The 19,680-nt window shown below is 40.6% G+C and overlaps 1 protein-coding gene across 1 annotated transcript in view; it reads right to left on the bottom strand.

Annotated features, from left to right (window-relative positions):
* USH2A (usherin) overlaps positions 1-19,680 on the bottom strand; it is a 646,790-nt gene that overhangs the window by 85,740 nt on the left and 541,370 nt on the right. Inside the window, exons 58-60 of the mRNA XM_048504848.1 lie at positions 14,413-14,571; positions 12,986-13,148; positions 5,105-5,459 (exon numbers count right to left, since the gene is read on the bottom strand). Coding sequence (XP_048360805.1) covers positions 5,105-5,459; positions 12,986-13,148; positions 14,413-14,571 — 677 coding nt within the window. The remainder of the gene's footprint in view (positions 1-5,104; positions 5,460-12,985; positions 13,149-14,412; positions 14,572-19,680) is intronic.

A 19,680-nucleotide genomic window follows, 5' to 3' on the forward strand; every position in this document is an offset into this window, starting at 1 on the left:
CTCCAAGTACCAGCACAGGCTAAAAATAATTCCCTATGGGAATTATATGTGCTAAATCAGTATACCTGAAAACCAAAGGAAGAGCTCCCTGCAATGACTTTTATGTTACAGTAAGGCAAATAAATCAATTTCAAACTAATGTAAATGAAAAGAAAACCATGTTCACAGGCAAAATTTTACATAATGAAAAATATTTCCTATGAAACAGCTAAAGAGTATTTCAAAAATGGATACAGAAAAATAGATTTTTTTTTTACTATATTTGTTACGTTATGCATATATTTGTTACGTTATGCATATATTTCTGAAATATTATTTCAGTTCAGTTTTTTTCAGGGAAATAGTTTTCACTGCCAAGAAAATACTAGTTTAAAAGGCATTAAAATGCTGATGCTAAAGAAACATACTGTGGTAACATTATTTAAAAAGCCATTTTGGTACTTTTATTACCCTCAATGCAACTATCTTGGTTATTTTGTGTTGTTGTTGGCATGGTGTGGAAGACAGTTCCGTGCCTGACTGGAGAGGGGAATTCTGAAGCTGGGCAACATGCTGAACAGTACTTGAAAATGAGGCTTAAAAACCCCAACTACTACTACAAATGGTCCTTGTGGAAATTCTAGTCATCATGAAGCCTTAGCGAAGGGATTTTAAAAATCATTACAAGACTATTAAGTCTGCAGTTATTGTAGTTTGTTGGGAAAGTATAAACATGCTATCATATGTGAAAAACCACAAAGTAAAGAAAGGACAGAGGGGCATTAGGCATTTTATACATGCCTGCTTTGTAAATTCTTATGCAGTAACTGTAAACGTTCCAGAATTGAATTAATGCTGTGAAGAAATGCCGTGGAATGGGGCTGGCAGACTCACAGTTTATTTTGCTATCCTGCTGGAGGCTCCCAATTCAGTTCTTTTGTTGAGCGGTCAGCTGGTTTTCGAGTCGGGGCTGACTGGGTGGGGAGGCTTTCCTGAGCAGCATGGACACCGGCATTGACAGCGTCTGAGGTGTGCTTGACTGGTTTGGTGGGCCTGAAGAAGGGGACTAGTGGCAGAGGCCCCCAAGCACCATCTATCTGGGTGCACTCAATGCAGGCAGGAGTCTCAGAGCAGCGGTGGCTGTGAGAGAGCCAGAGCTGGGGCTAGGTGTGGTCAGCATTTGGTGGACCTGGAGAGGGGGACTGGTGGGGGAGGTCCCCTAACACCATCTGTCTGGGTGCACACACCACAGACAGGAGCCTCCAAGTGGCGGCAGCAACAGCAACAACCTGCCGGTTGTGAGAGAGCCGGAGCTGGGGCTGGGTGTGATTGGTATTTTCAGCACGCCTGGAAAGAGGCCGGGCATGATCGGGCTAGTTTGGTGGTCCTGGAGAGAGGGGAAAGTGGCAGTGGCCCCCTTGTGCCACCCACCCAAGAGTACCTGATGTTGGCGGGTACCTCTGAACAGCAACAACAGCCAGTCGGCTTTGAGGGAGCCAGAGCTCGGTGGGCTGGTATGAGAGCAAGACTCTTGCGACAGCAGCAGCAGCAAACACTGGGGTGGGGAGAGCCGTGGCTGGGCATACTCATGTTGGAGTAGAGGTCTTCAGGCAACAACAACAGCTAAGATGATGGCTTTTTGATAAATGGAGAGCTGTGCCCGAGTGTGCCCATATGAGAACAGTGGCTACAACAACATCAAGGCAACAACTGGGACCAGTGGCAGTGGCCCCTGAACAACTTTTTATGGAATGCTCTCCGGCAGTGAGACTGATCAACCCCCAGAAAGAGCGTAGTGTTTGAACGGCCCCCAGAAAGACTGTTCTGAGCAGTTAATATTACTTTTGTCATAACTGTTATGTTTTAGGTTTGGTTAGTGGATATTACCTTAGCTTAGTAAATAGATACGTGTGTTTTATGTTAGTTGCTAGGTTAGGCTAGAGGAAATGTATTAGTCAGTGTTAGTCATAGCTGTTATCTTTTAGTGTGAGTTAAATGGCATTAGCTTAGTTAAATGGATGTTGGATTTTAATGTTAGTAGCTAGGCTAGTGTAATTGGTTGCTGCTATTGAATTGTTGGAGTTAGCCCTAGATCGTTATGTCATTAGTTCCCACCCATAGGCAGGCTACAGGACGGTCATGGATCCCAGTTGTTATGGGACATGGGAGTTATAGTGGTAGGCAGTGGTAGGTTTTGTCCAGGGGGTCCAAAGCTATGGACTCCGAAAGGGGGTGCCCCATCTCCCATTGTTTCCAATGGGAGCTAATAGAAGATGGTGGCTACACCTTTGAGGGTCCATAACTTTGGACCCCCTGAACCAAACTTCACAAAGCCTGGGTGGTATAATTAGGAGAATCTCCTAAAGATACCCTGAATGTTTGGTGCTGCTAGCTTAACAATTTCACCCCCAACATCAAATTTCCCCAGATTTTCCTTTTAAATCCCCGGTATTCAGAGATGAGAAGGATGAAGCAGGAGCTGAGATGACTTGAGCGAATGTGAAGGCAGATCCCTAACAAAGGGACAAGACACTCATATAGAACATTTATGAGGTCATACGAGAGTGCTGTGAAGGAGGCGAAGAAAGTATACTTTGCTTCCTCCATTGCTATTACAAACTCACAACCGGTACAATTGTTTAGGGTGGTTTGGTCACTTATGACCTCTTTGGTAGGTCCAGATATTAAGGAATTGGCAGAGTTGCTAAGGAATGTAATGCAGGAAGGTGAACTTGCAGCCAGTGAATGGGCAGGACATACTTTGTGAGTCCAGCCCATCCATTGGCTGTGGGTTCATCATGGGGTCGTTTCATCCCTTAGCAATTATTGTTTAAGATGTTTCTGGTTAAAATACATACCACAATATACTATCATAAGTTTTGCTATTGAGAGTCATGGAATTATAGAGTTGGAAGGGTCCATCTAGTCCCATGGTGGCAAACCTTTGGCACTCCAGATGTTATGGACTACAATTCCCATCAGCCCCTGCCAGCATGGCCAATTAGCTATTCTGGCAGGGGCTGATGGGAATTGTAGTCCATAACATCTGGAGTGCCAAAGGTTCGCCACCACTGATCTAGTCCAACCTCCTGCTCAATGAAGATCAGCCTAGAGCATTCCAGACAAGTGTTTGTCCAGGTGCTGCTTAAAGACTGCCAGTGAAGGGGAGCTCATAATTTCCTTAGGTTGCTGATTTTATTGTTGCTCAACTGATTCTGTAAATTCCCCCCCCCCCTAATATCCAGCCAGTACCTTTCTACCCATAATTTAAACCTATTGCTGTGAGTCCTATTCTCTGCTGCCAACATGACCAGCTCCATGCCCTTCTCCAAGGCCCCTTCTGCACATGCAAAATAATGCGTTTTCAAACCACTTTCACAACTGTTTGCAAGTGGATTTTGCCATTCCGCACAGCTTCAAAGAGCACTGAAAGCAGTTTGAAAGTGCATTATTCTGCATGTGTGGAATGAGCTTAAGTAACAACCCTTCAAATATTTTAAAGAGAACAGTCATGTCCCCACTCAGTCTCTTCTTCTCCAGACTAAACTTCTGTCCCAAGTCCCTCAACCCAAGTCCCTCAACCTTTCCTCATAGGACTTGATCTCCAGGCCCCTTGTTGCTGTCCCCTGCACCCACTCCATTCTGTCCATGTTTTTTTTTTAAAGTGAGGCTTGCAGAACTGCACACAGTACTCCAGGTGAGGCCTGACCACTGTGGTGTACAGCAGGATGACATCTTGTGTTTTGGATGTTACAGCCTTTATGAGACACCCCAAGACCACATTAGCCTTTTTTGCTGTGTAAAGATAAAAATATTCACCTAATTTTATCATACTCTATTTGTTAAAGTTTCCTCTTAGTAAAAGATAGTATAGAAATACCAATTGTTACCGTTGGTAAAAACTTTTTATTTTTACACTAGTTAATTTATTTCTGATTGTGAAGAGGCAAATTTTCCTTATTACTAAACATAAATCACAGATGTCAAGCTAATGTAAATTTTACTATCATGCTTAAACCAGAATGTACTTCAAATAGGTAAAGAAAAAAATACATTCCAAGGATTGAAAAATATCTGATTTTGTCTCAATTTTATTTTCCTTTAGACTCCAAGACAACTCATGTGCCTATTTAATAAGAAAAAAGTTCCACTAAATTTGGTGGTATTTAATTCTAAATAAGCGTATCTGAGATTTGCCTGTTCAAATACAAATGATTTAGTCACTTCTCCTTCAGCTTGCATATGAATCATCATTTTGCAAAATGTACATGAATAATTGGCAGCACACATTGCACATGTATTTGTATACCACAATTAATTCAGAAAGGGAAAGCTCCAGAACATGTAATAAATGTAAGATGGGTAAATGGCAGAGAAACTGCATGAAACTGTTTTCATTGTGGAAGATGAGGGCCACATACCTAGACTAGAACTGCTGTTTTTGGGGAAAGTGCCTGAGCGACTGAGACAAATTGAATTAATGAAACACGAAGTTCTAGGATTAATGGGCAAATTAAATATGACAATGTTTTTGGGTGTTGAATTTGTACACCCAAAGGTTTTTTTTACAGCGTAATCCTAAGAAGATTTACATCCTGCTATGTCCCATGAAATCACTGGATGTACCATAGGTCTATATTGAATGGAAATCAAATGTGAAACTTTTGATCTTCTAAGTAGACTGTTAACTTGTCAGTAAAATTGGCCTTCCTAACAAGAGGACTAGAAACCAGGAAAGCATACTGATGTACAATAGATAAAAGATAAATAAATCAAATACTTCAATCAACAATTAAACTTTGAAATTCACTACTGGTGGATGTAGTGGTGGCCACTATAATAGAAGGGGATCAGACAGATTCATTGAGGGTAGATCCATTAACAGTTATTAACCATGATGACTAAGGCAATCTCCATATCTAAAGGCAGCAAATATCTGAATACCAGTACTCAATATCAGTGCTGAAAGACAATATCAGGTTAAGACCTGAGTTACAGTGCCCTGTTTATTCTCCTTCAAGGGCAATTGAGTGGCCACTCTGAAACCAGATTCTGCACTAGATGATCACATCAGACCCAGCAGGGCTTTTCTTATGTTCCTGAATACTGAGGAACTGTTTCTTACCGGTACAGTTAGTGCAGTAATTGCTGGGGTGTTAAATGTTGGGTCACTTTGTCTCTCTTGATAAACAACTCGATATTGAGAAATAACGCCATTAGAAGAAGTTGGGCTGGTCCAGTTTAGTAGGACTGAATAAGCACTAATAGCTTGGGCCCAGGGGGCTTTCATTCCCCAAGGTGGAGCTTCTAGAGTCTGTGTTGAGGACCACAAGCTATCCACAGATCCCTTGGAATTCTGAGCCGTGATGCGATATTCATACTCCGTGAATGGCTGAAGTACATCTGTAGCATCGATAAATTCCAAAGCACCTTCAGACCAAATGAAGACAAGCAGTTCCTCTCGAGTTCCCACAGGACGCCTAAAAGGCACACACAAACACAAAAAGAAACAGAATAATATTTTACAATAATAAGCAGATACCATACTGAAGTAAAAATGTTAAAATTACTGTAACTTTACACAGGAATTGCTGTTTGTCTCCCAGTCAGCCTATTTCATTAATTACTTAAAATTCACTTAAATTGATTAATATAAAAGAAATAAATGATACAAACAGGTTACTTTTTTAAAAAATAGTGAACATTCTTTAAAAGATTATGAAAAGCCCTGACCAGCTAAGTGACAATCGTTTGAACTCAATCTTAGGTGGGAAAAGCAGGGTACAAGTCCATTTAATTAACTGAGTTTTAAATGTTTCAATTTAACTTTTGGGCCTCATCAAGGTTAAGGTTTTCAAATAAGATCCAATAGTCTCAGATATCCACACTGAGATATTAAAATACATAATTATGTGTTTTTAAAAAGCCACAAGGGTTGTTTCTGCATGGTCCAAATATCCCGGGCCAAGTAAGGGAAATATCCTGGTTTGACCAAGAAGTTCACACAGTTCCTGATCCTAAAACAGGTTTTTCCTGCGATATTTCCCTCATTACGGGATTTTTCAAAATTGCCAATTTGGCGATTATTTTCAAAAATCCTGCAATGAACCCGCTACTGTGCAAACGGAAGCAGAAACAGCTTATTTTTCTGCCCAGCCACCTGATCTTCCCACCTGTCATATTAGTTTTCAACTCTGCTGAGCCACTGACTGTTGCAGCCTGCTCTTCCTGAAAAGTTTCCCTAAGCACATTTTCTGCTCATGGTATCGACCGGGTGCCATTTTGCCTGGGTTAATCAGGAGTGGAGTCCCGAAATGTCCCATTTTCTTATCTGTACATGTACTGGTTGCTTGGAGTGCATAGTTAGGGAGATGTGCACTTTGGGACGAATGTTAGAGGGCATATCACGGGGCGGGGGGGGGGGAGGGAAGTCTCATTTTCCACAAAAATATGAGAATGTGAGTGGGAATGTGATGAAATGCTGTGCCCCATTATTTTTTTGCTGCTGCTTGATGTGTTGAGGCCTGCATCAGGCCCTATCCAGAACTGGAAAAAGGGGGGTTGTTTTTCCCCACAGCTGCCCCAAGACAACAGCCAATCAGAACATGGGGCACCGGGGATGTTTGCATATGCACAGATATGCTTGTGGTGTAAATACAAAAGACTCAGGCTTGTGCAAAACAAACTGGAGTATTTCCTCCTGGTGTTCAATCGATTCTTTCACAGAAATGGGCAGCCATGTAAAGGGAGAAACTGGGATAAAATCGACCTGGATTGTAAGATACCAATTGTAACCCAGTATAATTGTGCCATGCAGAAACGGCCAAGGTCTCAAATATTTAGATTCTATAACAAAAAACTGACTAGTGCACTGAAGGTACGAACCAGTGACAATATCCCCTTTAGCACTGGTGCCTGTCAGAGATTTAAATAAGATGATTTCTAGTCCATGCCTTATTGATTGTAATCAGACAAGAAAATATCTGTATATCTAATTGTAAAGCTGGTCCTAGAGCACAAACCAAAAAACCCACACAATGGAATCAGAGACAGATCTGGAAAGGATGACACCTCTTCCCCTATGACTATTTTTTGCAAATTGTTAGCATCCCAAACAACTAAAAACATGTGGGTTTTTTTTAATTGGAAACAATGTTTTCAGAGAGCAGATGATTGCAGGCAAACCATCTACTATTTGGCCAAAAGCATATTGCATACTTGTGCTTCTATTTAGTTGTATAGTTTGAAATATAATGACTTCCCAGTGAGTTAAAGGGTGAAAAAACCTCAATTGCAGAAAAGTGAAAAATTATATAAACTGCAATGCTCTCTTTAATGCTTGCTAGTTTGCTTTGCATTGCACAGCATCTCAATTAGCCACCATAGCTGTTTGTGGAATTCACAAATTAGTGTTTAGTAACGTGGAAAATCTGTGATAAACAATTTCTCAGCACTGATAGATCAAATATACCACCAGCTGTGAGCTCTTCCACAAGCAAAGCTGAACAATGTAGTCTGTTTAAAGTGTTTAAATCTTATTACTGCTGAATATTTAATGAAAGAAACTTATGGCTAGGTAAGTGGTTCCATGTAGTGCTACAAGGAGAGAATAGCCTCATGTATGAATAAAAAAGGTGAAATGGCTAAACAGTCTCCGACCATTTCAAAAGACTGAAGATTTAGAATTCAACTGCTCATTTAAGTGGAAGCTTTTCTCCCACACAGTGAGAAACCTGAGAGAAAGTTGACATTTCTTTGGAAATGGGAATTGCTACTGAATCTGTATATGCTATTTTCACTCATTTTGTAATGGTCAAGTAGGCTATTGGTATCATGACAAGCTACATAGGTCACATTATAGCCAGAAGTAACCTAAATATTTAGGTGTTTACTGTGAAAACTAAAGAGCTGCAGCTATGAAAGTACTTGCTCAAAGCTCATCACTACGTAAGTTTTTCATAATATCTCTTTTAATCAGTGGTAGGCCTTCTGCACCATGGCCTGGAAAATGAACTGCTTTAAACTAATTGTTTAAACTGCATTTAATTATAGTTTTCCACCCCTGACTGACACTGTCATCTTAAGAAGGTCTACTCAAAATCCAACCCAGGCCTTAGGCAATCTCCCAGGAAACTGTTGGTATCTATTTCCTTTTATGCCAATAAAGAATTCAGGTTTCCTAAGCAAAGGTTTGGGAGGGATGGGGACTGGCGAATCCTTAGGGAGGATAGCTGATAACTCTCAATCATTGCAAAATATATCATTCAGTTTTAATGAAAAACTACCTTACTCACTTGTGGGTGCAATAAATTTTACTTGGTGTACAAATGACAGCAAGGCAATAGTAGCAAATGATGAAAAGAAATTACATACCATAACATCCTTTAGAAATACAGCAAGCTTCTTGCTGTAACAGTATAAGGCCAGGTATGGGTATCACATAAAAGAAAAAGAAAAAGAACTGTGTGCTTACATCTCATTTCTGTCCTTACAAATTTCTGATTTTTTCATAGCTATCTAAGAAAGATGTGATATTGTTGTTGTCTAAGCACATTTAAACTTCAGCTGAAATAACTGCCAAGTGATTCATGCCTATGTAGGTGAATATAACGATTGTATCTGGAGCCCCAGTGCGCCATTTTCATTTCACTTTAAATAAAAAACAAAATGTATCTATGTCAGTCAGTGCCCTTCTGCTGTACTCAGAGGTATCAAACAGGCTACAATTATGATTGTGAAGTGATTGTGTCACATTGGAGGAAGGTTTATTGCTTTTGAGTCTGCTAGGCAGTAACACATTCTGTTTCATATTACTCTTTATATCATTGTTTGGCTGTGACTAGAATAATCAAATGCCATCAAATGCTGTCAAATTCAATTTACAGTATTTTCCACTTTCTGCATTATATTTCCTGGTTTCTCTTTCTATTGCTGCGGTTGAAATTGCAGCTGTAATCATCAGCTTTATTTACAAAACCAGCAGAGTGCAGTCACGTCTTGGACCAGTGTTTCTCAACTAAGGCATGAGGATTGCTGGGGGTTCATGAGTCCTTTTGTAAGGACAAAGGACAAGCTAAAGCTATTTGAGTAAAGTAAACATGTAACATAGTTTCCTAGGAATTGTGGGGGGGGGGGGAAGGGGTTCATACTTTACAGGAAGATTGAATCTGCTTTCCTCCTTTTTGAAGAGTGGAGCTCATAGCATAGCTGACTCCTGCAGTCCACCTAGGTGCCAAATCACCCCTCAGCATGAACCAAAACACAAGAACAACTGGCAAAGCTTCTAATTGTAAAATCTGCCTAAATAGGATGTCATGATATTCTCTCCTCTTTATGCTCCCCTCCATTGTTGTCTCTGGTCTCTCACTACTTAGGTCTCCTACCCCCTGGGTCTTCTTCCCCATCCATGACCACCATCCATGTAAAGTTCTAATCCCAGATGAACTGATAACTTTCCCGGTGTGGTATGGTGGACTCTAATCTGGAGATTCAGGTTTGATTCCCCATTCTTCCACATGACCATCAAACTCTTATCTGATGAACCACATTTGTTTTCTCATTCTTACACAAGAAACCTGCTGTGTGACCTCAGTTCTCTTTGAACTCTCTCAGCTCTACCTACCTCACAAGGGCCCCTTCCACATGTGCAAAATAATGCACTTACAATCCACTTTCACAATTGTTCGCAAGTGGATTTTGCTGTTTTCCACAATAAAATCCAGTGCAAAGTGCATTGAAAAGTGGGGTATAAAAACCAACTGTTCTATTCTTTGAACAACTAAAAGTCTCAGATTGAGTCAGTCTAATCATCAGAAGGTAGTATCACTGCCACAAGCGCTATACAATATAGGTGGCTGGGATTCAAAGAAAGTATCTAAAGCACTTTGCGTCACATATGAAATTTTGCTTCTGGATAGAACATTTTCCATTGCATTGCATGTTACAGGATAAAAAAAAAGCTCCTTTGTTGTTCTGAAGACTTCCATGGGAAGGGAGAGCTGGAAAAGTCTCAGTGCACATATAGAAGCCAGCTTGCAGTTCAACCCTTGTACTTATGCTAAGGTACTTGCAGTTCCTTCAACTCTTGTACTTATGCTAAGTCTCTCTCCCCTAATTTCAACAAGGCTGAATGAGAACCAAAGATATTTCTTTTGCTGTGTTCTATGAAAGGTTCTATGTGGCTGGGAATTTTTTAAAATACTTTGCCTATTCAGGTCCTTATTACTGTGCCAAGTCATAGCCAACTGGCACCCAAGTAGGATTTTCAAGACAAAAGTCTGAGAGAGGTGGTTTGCCATTGCTGCATTCTGCATAATAACCCTGGTATTCCTTGGTGATGTCCCATTCAAGTATTTACTAGGGTAGGGGTGTGTATTCAGCAAAATGAAAATGGACCCTCCCAAAGCTCTTATTGGTATTTTTTGAGTTTTTTATCTTGAAAAAATGGCAGTGATTTAAGGGAGCTGAAAAGCAGATCCTGAATAATGCTATTTTTCGGCATTATTCAGGCCACTTTGGCCGCACCACTGTTTTAAAAAATCCTATCTCCTTCCTCTCACTGACCTGCTGACTGGATCTCAGAGGTGGCATGCATGCAGAGCTCAATACTGGGCCCAGCATTCGGCTCTGCGCCACCTGCCCTCTCCAAATCCCCATAGAGTTTGAAGGCAGCTGACATTTTTTGGGTGTGGATTTAATAGACCAAAAAACATTGAATTCCTGAAAAAAAAAGCTGGGGTGGGGATTTGGCTGGGTTGGTGGAGGTGGTCAAATATTTCCAGGACTATTAAACTAGGCTTGATGATTTAGTAAACCCAAATCACAGGAAAACCTGAAAAAGCCATAATAATTCCCCCCTTTTACTGATTTAACCCCCCCCCCCCAGATTTATTTAAAAAGCCAAATACCCCTGGGGCAAGAAAACCAGATAACATTTAACTTTTTCTTGCTTTTTAACAGAGCCCTTCGGGGATCGGGCGGTATATAAATTTAAGAAATAAATAAAAATAAATAAAACACCCCCCCCCCTCCACATTATTTCTGAAGCCCTTGGGAGCCAGTGGAACAGGGAGGGAGAAAAAGATCTTCATGCTGCACTGAGCAAGCTCAATGGGCAACGATGTAGGTAAGGGGGGTTCTCGGGTTCAACCCCTCCATTACATGTCTAAAGCTCTGCCCCCCATTTGTGGTTTTTTGTATTTTTAGTGTCTTTTCAGCTTTTGGCCTGTAAGATTTTTATGCTAACTGGCAGCACCAAAATTTCAGGAATTTGTTGGGGGACTCTCCTGATGTTACCACCCAGATTTGGTGAGGTTTGGTTCAAGGGGTCCAAAGTTATGGACTCCCAAAGGGGGTGCCCCATCCCCCATTGTTTCCAATGGGAGCTAATAGGAGATGGGGTCTACACCTTTGAGGGTCCATAACTTTCGACCCCCTGAACCAAACTTCACCAAACCTGGGTGGTATCATCAGACATGTCTCCTAAAGATACCCTGAAAGTTTGGTGCTGCTAGCTTAACAACTGCACCCCTGACAGCAGGCACCCTCCAAATTTCCCCAGATTCTCCGTTTAAATCCACCCCCTTTGGCAAGGATTTAAAGAGAGAATCTGGGTTCCCTAGTTTAAACACCATTGAAAGTGATGCTGTTTGGGGGTGGATTCCAGCATCACAACAGCCGCCCATGGGGGGCGGGTGTGTGTGTGCAAAACTCAGATTTTGCACCAGGCTCCATTTTTCCTAGCTACGCATCTCCCTGGAGGGGAGGGCAGAAGGGACTGCCGGCTGCTGGCTGGGAGCCCAGCCGGTGGGGGCGGGTGGGCAGGGGAGTCTGCCACCTCTGGTCTTGGAGAGTTGCTTTTATAAGCGCTGGGAGCAGGGCTTGGGGAGGCATGGCCATGCCCCCAGGGGTGGGTGGGGGCATGACCCCGACTCCCCCATAAAAATCTATACCTTTGTCACTGTCAGTGGGGCATGGAGATTTGCCACCCCCGATGCTTTCCAAGCATTAGCAGAAGTGAGACAGATAGACCACCATGACATACTGAGTTTGAAAGTATTGGCTGAGGAACTTCTCTCCCCACCTTCCATTTCGCAAGCCAACAAGGGCTTGGGAAATGGTGAGGGTGGGAGAAATGAAAAATTTCAAGTTCATGTTTGTAACCCAAATATTTTCAGTAATAGCTGAAGAAAGCCGATGAATATCGACTTTATTGAAATTTTCTGGGTTAAAAAATCCGAAACCTGAAATTTACCAATAATTTCTATTGCTGCTCATGCATATATTAAACCTGAATAAAAAAAATTCTGAAGACATGGTGCACCCCCCCCCCAAAAAAAAGCCAGGATCAACCCTGCTTAGCCTTTGAGATCTGAAGAGATTAAACTAGCTTGGATCATCCAGGTCGGGGCTCCTTACTACTAGTCATACCTTAAAAACATGAGTCTTACTGGACTGGTCAATCTATACAAGTATCCATTTTTCCACAGTAACCATGTAGGTATTTCTAGGAAGTCCACAATCAGAGTTTCTATCACAAACAAACCCCCTGCTAACCCTGCCCGAGTCATAGGCATCAGAGATACGTTGCCATCGAACATGGATGTTTTACTATGCCGAATTTGTGGAGTTTAGTAGTGCTTGTTTCTCATGTTACCCAGGAGTGTTTTTCATGCTATTCATGCAAAATACAAAATGTTTCCTTTTTAAATTTTATGAAATCAAAGTTAACAAAGAATTCTGATGAATTCAAAAGCTTGCAAAGTTTGTGCTAATTTGTTTGGTCCCCAAAAAATAATTACATGGATTTTGTTCTTGGTTTTAAGATTTTGCTTGGACCAAAATGGCTATACAACTTTTGCTATCTAAGGGTATCCAGCCTATCCACATGGGAAGAGGATGTAAGCATTCATGGACCTTAGTAGAACTCTCAATTATTTATCTACAACTGACTGAATAAGGAATATCTGCTTCAATTGGGGAGGAAAAATGCACATGACATAGCTACCTGCAAATGAAGTAGTTTTTAATTATCCCGTTGGATTTCTTAGGTGGTAACCACTTCACTTCAATAGATGTTGATCCAGTGGCTGTAACTACAGGTGGACTCAGCTCCTGAGGAGGTGCTTCAACAGTCCTTGCATATGCCCGTTCACCAACACCACAGCCAACTGGAGGAAAACATAACATTTTTAGTGAATTGATTGTCTTGAAAACAATACAAAATAAAGTCCATAAACTAATGTAAATTTATTAATACAAATATACATGGTATGATGATACCATAAGCATGCCATGATATTAGAAAAGGTAAATTATAAACACAGTTTATGTGCTCTTTTTATATATGTCATGTATTATTTATCTTATTCTTCCTACTGAAGTAGAAAAAGGAGAAAAAGAACACAATAAAAGCATGAATGAATTAAAGATAACATTTGTTAATCTGAACGGACTAAACTCTCCTTTGAAATGTTCAAAAGTTTTTAATCAATTAAAAATTCAAAGAATAGACATACTATATATTCAGGAGACCCATATTTAAAAAGTAAGGAAAGGATATTAAAGGAAAAAGTTGGGCAAAGTCTTTGTATCGTCTGCAAAGACAAAAAAATAAGGATGTTGCAATCTATATAAATAACCCAAATTTGGAGGAATTAAAAGACTTAATTGGAAGATATTTGATTTTGAAGATCAGATTATTGGAAGGACAAATATTTCATCTCGAATTATGATCCATGGAGCAGTATACTAATAAATACTGATCACTGTCATGCTTTTAGCATTAAGGGAAAAAAAACAGAAGGAGATAAAAATTACACCAAAGATAGAACTGAAAAATTCTGGAAATAATACATTCAGAATAATAACCTAAGCTTTCAAAACCATGTTGTACTGCTTTAAATTGTTATTTCAATAGGATCAATGCTATTTCCCTGTCATTTCCAATAAGTCAGGATCCTGAAGTTCAATATCAATATTTTTTGTGGACTGGCATCAATGTAAGTCCCATATACCTTATTAACAGATTCCTTTAGATCAAGTTTCAGACATTCTATACAAGATTAAACAAGAGAGCAACATTCCTTTTCTTTTATATGAATAATAAAATTGATGATGTAATGGCATGGATTTCATCCTGTGTATTTCTAGGACATTTGGGGGGGGGCACTTCATTTTATGCTTTTCATAATGCATTTTGATAAAAAGAAGTATGTTCTCCCAAATGCTAACGTTTTTAAATTTTCTTTTAAAATATTCATGATATAATATGGAGAAATGTAAAATGCACTACTCAGTGCCAGGCTTTGCTTTTGCTAGGTAAACATTTCACTTCAATTTTGAAATAAGATGTTATCTGTTTTGCTGAACAGAATCTATTTTGCAAAACTGCACTGTCTGCTGATCACAAAAGAGAATTACTTAACGTCTTACCATTCTGGCAGGCTTGTATCCTTATCTCATACTGCGAGTATGGATCCAGACCATTCAAAAGAGCAAAATTTGGCTGCCCAACTGATTTTATAAGTGGTGAGATACTGCCAGCATTTAGTAATATGTTGTATTTCAAAGGTGCATTGGTCTCAAACAATCCTGTTAGAAAATAGCCAAAATTGCACAGGATAATTGCTGAACAACAGATGCAACATATCTGATTTGGGGGTTCCTGGCATTTATGGGAGCTCTGTTTGTTGCTATATGGATCAGAGGCACATTTAAATAATATTTCTTAATACTTGCATCACATTTACACATGTATTTTCAGCTCTTCAAATTCATTTGCATTTGTAAATCAGGCATCAGTGGTTAATCTCCCCAATCAGAACTTTTACAGCTCCCAATACAAACTGAAACACAGTCCATATCCATGGAAAAATACATTTGCTAAAATCAATCAAAGATACGTCATGAAGTGATGAACACACATGTGCACATCAGCTGGAAATACCCCAACTGTCCTGAGTATGCCATTAATGGTAGGCATAGGAATAGTGTATATACTTCTGTTCTATCAATATGTGTGTTTAAAGTGCTGTCAAGTCATAGGTGACTTATGGGGACTCTAGCAAGGGGCTTTTCAGGGAAGTGAGAAGCTGAGATCGATTGCCATTGCCTTCCTCTGCAGCACTGGCGTAATGCCCATTGGGCAAGGTGGGCAGCTGCCCAGGGCATCACCTTGTGGGGGGCATCAAAATGCTGGGTTCGTTTTTGGATATTTTAGTGGTTTTCCATTTTTGGCCTGCAGGGGGCGCAGGTTTTAGGCTAGCGGCACCAAATTTCCGGGTATCATTAGGAGACTGTCCTTATGCTACCCCCCAAGTTTGGTGAGGTTTGGTTCAGGGAGTCCAAAGTTATGGACTCCCAAAGGGGGTGCCCCTACCCCCCATTGTTTTCAATGGGAGCTAATAGGAGATGGGGGCTACAGATTTGAGGGTCCATAGCTTTGGCCCCCCTGAACCAAACTGCACCAAACTTGGGGGGTATCATTAGGGAAGTCTCCTGATGAGACCCCAAAAGTTTTGAGACTGTGCCTTCAGAAATGTGCCCCCCACAGCCTGCAACCCCCATTGACAGCAATGCAGAAAACTCAATGCAGAACAAAGATTCTTGGGCAAATTTCTAGGATGTTCCTGCAGGGGGTGCATTTTTGGATGTATTGGCACCAAAATTTCAGGGTATCATCTGGAGATGATGGCACCCCCCCCCAAGTTTGGTGCAGTTTGGTTCAGGGGGGCCAAAGTTATGAACCCTCAAAACTGTAGCCCCCATCTCCTATTAGCTCCCATTGGAAACAATGAAGATGGGGCACCCCCTTTGGGAGTCCATAACTTTGGACTCCTTGAACCAAGCCTCACCAAACTTGGGGAGTAGCATAAGGACAGTCTCCTGATGATACGCCGAAATTTTGGTGCTGATATGTCTAAAAATGCACCCCCTGCAGGCACCAATGTCCTGGTGCAAAAATAAATTTGGTCGTGGTGGAGTGGCTGCCCATGGGGGGGGGGGATCCAACTCAGGTTTTGCCCAGGGCTACAGTTTGCCCAGGGCTGCCTCGTTATGTCCCTGCTCTGCAGAGACTTTCTATGCAGACTCCCTTTCAATCTTGCTTAGCTTCTGAGATAGGGCTACACTATCCTAGTTATATCAATCTGTAGGATACAAACATTAGTTGTTTTTACAATCAGTTAATATCATTCCTCTAGCTTTTGAGGGGAATTCTTTTTGAGCTCTTTTAGCAGGAGAGTAGAGTATCTGGAATGGTGGGTTGTGGGGTCTGTAAGAGAAGGTTGTTATATTAAGTACCTGGCACACCATTATTCTGTAGCACAAACAGATGTTGGCCAATTGTTTCTACATGTCCCAGAAAACTGAGGTGGGGCATGAGAGAAAGCAGTGTGAGAGTGGAAGGTGTATAGTTTGTGGAAGATGAACAAGAAGATGTGATGTTCACTACTTGCCTACTTTCTGGCTCATGGAGGTACAGATACTCTTGGTGCAATCTCAATGTTGTACAATGTAAAGTTTATAAGAAATATGATCTTGCAATACATTATTTGCTTTTAAAAGAAACCATGGACCTAGCTTCCTTGAGCAGAACTTGGATGGAGAAAACTGACTATATTATTCTCTCTCAGAGTCTATCACATACGCTGCAGCTGTGGAAAGGTCTACATAGGAACCACAAAACACAGCATTCAAACTCGCATTAAGGAGCACAAAAGACACTGTTGGCTTAACCATCCTGAAAAATCTGCAGTAGCAGAACATGTCCTAAACAAAACTGGACATAACATTTTATTTGAAAAAACTGAGATTCTGGACAATTCAGAAGGTTACTATGTCAGACTGCACAGGGAGGCCATTGAAATTCACAGACACCAAGACAACTTCAACAAGAAAGAAGAGACTCTGAGAATTAACAAAGCTTGGCTACCAGTACTTTAAAAAGCTTGGCTACCAGAAGCCAAGTTCATAGACAATTGACTCCATCCAAACACAGGATTTGCATTCACCAATACTGCTGCTGCTGCTGCTGCAGGGAATGCAAATGTGAATCACTCCCTGGACTGAAAAACCCCACCTGCAATACTATACTATCAACCACACCTTTGCATAGCACGTTCCACCCAAACACTTATTGATTGGTTCCCCACCCGGGGGCATGACAATTTATACCCCACTAAAACATTCCCTTCTCACTGGACACAGTGTGTAACAGACTTTCCTCTGTGATACACCTCTGAAGAAGTCAGCCACAGATGCAGGCAAAACATTAGGAACACGATCCACCAGACCACGGCCACACAGCTTGGAAAACCAACCACAATCACTATCTCAGTTGATTGTTCTTGGATATATGGTCCTTCACCAACTCTAAATTAGAGGACAGTGAAGAAGTGATGGCTCTAATTCTTTGTCTTTTTACTTTTGCAGATTCCCTAGGCAGACAGCAGCAAGCTTTTATTTATTTTTTCAAATATTTATATTCCATCTCTCTTGACAACAACGGTGGCGCAAGATAGAACAGAAAGCTTTGACTGTATATACCTTGTGTTAAGCATCAGGAGCAGCACTGGTTATCAGTCAGTTTACTGTGTAACATGACAATAGGTGCCCTGGATGTACTGACAAAAGCTGAAATAGCCTTGCTGATCCATGCTACTGTAAAGCTGAGACTGCACTGTTGTAACACATTCTACGTGGGTCTGCCGTTGAAGATATCTCAAAACCTCTCCTGGTCAAATGACTATAAATAAACCAGACTGAACTGTTATCTTGAAAACTTCAAGCAGAGATGAAAGTGGGGAATGGCAGTATGAAACTAGTAACACCTGTGCTGAAAGAACTTATTAGTTACCAATTCCCAGTTCAATTTAAGATGCTGGTTTTACGTTAAAGCTTTTTATGACATAAGGTGCACACACCTGAAAAACTGTCTCTCCTTTGTACCACTGGCATCCTGCCAAATAGTTTTCATTTCATCCCTGCTTACAGGATAATACCTATGTTCAGATGTATTTCACTTTTACTATTTCCAAATTTGTTTTGCTGAACCAATGTAGTAGTTTATAATTTTTAATACCCAAGTTATATTCATGTATTTAGGGCTTTTCACATTTAAAGGTCACATTCCTTTTTTCCACCTGTGAAAAGCAAGACACAGAACACCTGCCAGAAGAGACCTGAATTACTCCACAATGTAGTATTGACATTCAACTATTGCTGTTCTCTATTTACACTCCACCAATAACTGATCTTTCAAACATTTCACTTGACTACGAGACAACATGGAATTTCACAATTCAATACGTCAGCACTGGGACATATTCAGAATTTCTTTCTGAAGAAATTCAGGACAGCATGGGTATTATCACAACAATTTATATTGTATAGTCACAGCAATCTTATGAAGCTGTGTGTGCTGAGAGGGAAAGACTGGGGCAGTAAGTAGGCTTTACAGCTAAATGGAAATCCACCTGCCGGTTTTGCTATGACTTCAGAAACATCAGTCACTTTGGACAACAGATTTTAAAGGGGGTGCCATTTTGCTGAGTCCAGACTTCCTTGGAATGTTATTTGCAAACAATGCCAACACAGTATATTCATTGAATGTTAGGCTCATTCCACACACGCAGAATAATGCACTTTCAAGCTGCTTTCAGGGCTCTTTGAAGCTGTGCGGAATGGCAAAAACAGTTGTGAAAGCAGCTTGAAAGTGCATTATTTTGCGTGTGCAGAATGAGCCTTAGTTACAGGGGTGGCGAACCTTTGGCACTCCAGATGTTATGCTGGCATGCTGGCAGGGGCTGATGGGAATTGTAGTCCATAACATCTGGAGTGCCAAAGGTTCGCCACCACGGAACTAGGCTGAAGAGATCAGGGTTCACATCTCTATTCACTTGTGAAATTTACTTGGAGTCCTTGGATCAGTAACTGTTTTCAAGCTAACCTGCCTCACTGTTTTATTGTAAAGATAAAAATAACTTGAGAACCACACTTTATACCATCTTCAGCATCTCAAAGTAGTTGTGGAATAAAAATGTGATAGGGAGAGTCAGACTTTTTACTTCAGCAGCAACAAATGTCTGAGGGTGGCACTAAAAATACTAATAAGTAAGCAACCATCAATTACCAGACTGCCTTGATAGAATATACTGAGGAAGAAAGCACAACACATTACATAAAAACGTGTCAAAAATAATGCAGTGAAAATTAATGTGGCTTTCCTTTGGATGCTATTGCTACCGTTGCCTTGCGTTGTTATAACATGTTTGTTATAGTCACTGATACCTTTGAAAACAAAAGAAGTAAATGTTCATAGGAAATCAAAACATGGATGCCCATAGGTTTAAAAATATCTGTTTCAAGTCTGAAACTACCACACTGATGTTTTGAAGAGTGAATGGAATGAAATAGGCAGATTTGTTAAAGTCAACTGGGAAACCACACAACTTGGTTAGTTCCAGAATTCATAAATTTGTGCCAGAATAAAAGGAACAGTGAAAGCACAAGTGAACCAATTTACCTTAAGTGCAAATGGCAGTTTTGTTATTTGGTGTCAAAGCTACCATGAGCACAATGACAACCTGCCATAACGCATTTTCATGTTCACTAAAGAACAAGGATTTAGTTGGTTAATATTCCCAGCAATGCTCCTTTTCATAATTTACAACAACTAGATGCTGATAGGTTATTTAACAT

This window comes from Sphaerodactylus townsendi, linkage group LG01, assembly GCF_021028975.2.
Source record: "Sphaerodactylus townsendi isolate TG3544 linkage group LG01, MPM_Stown_v2.3, whole genome shotgun sequence".
Lineage (NCBI taxonomy): Eukaryota > Metazoa > Chordata > Lepidosauria > Squamata > Sphaerodactylidae > Sphaerodactylus > Sphaerodactylus townsendi.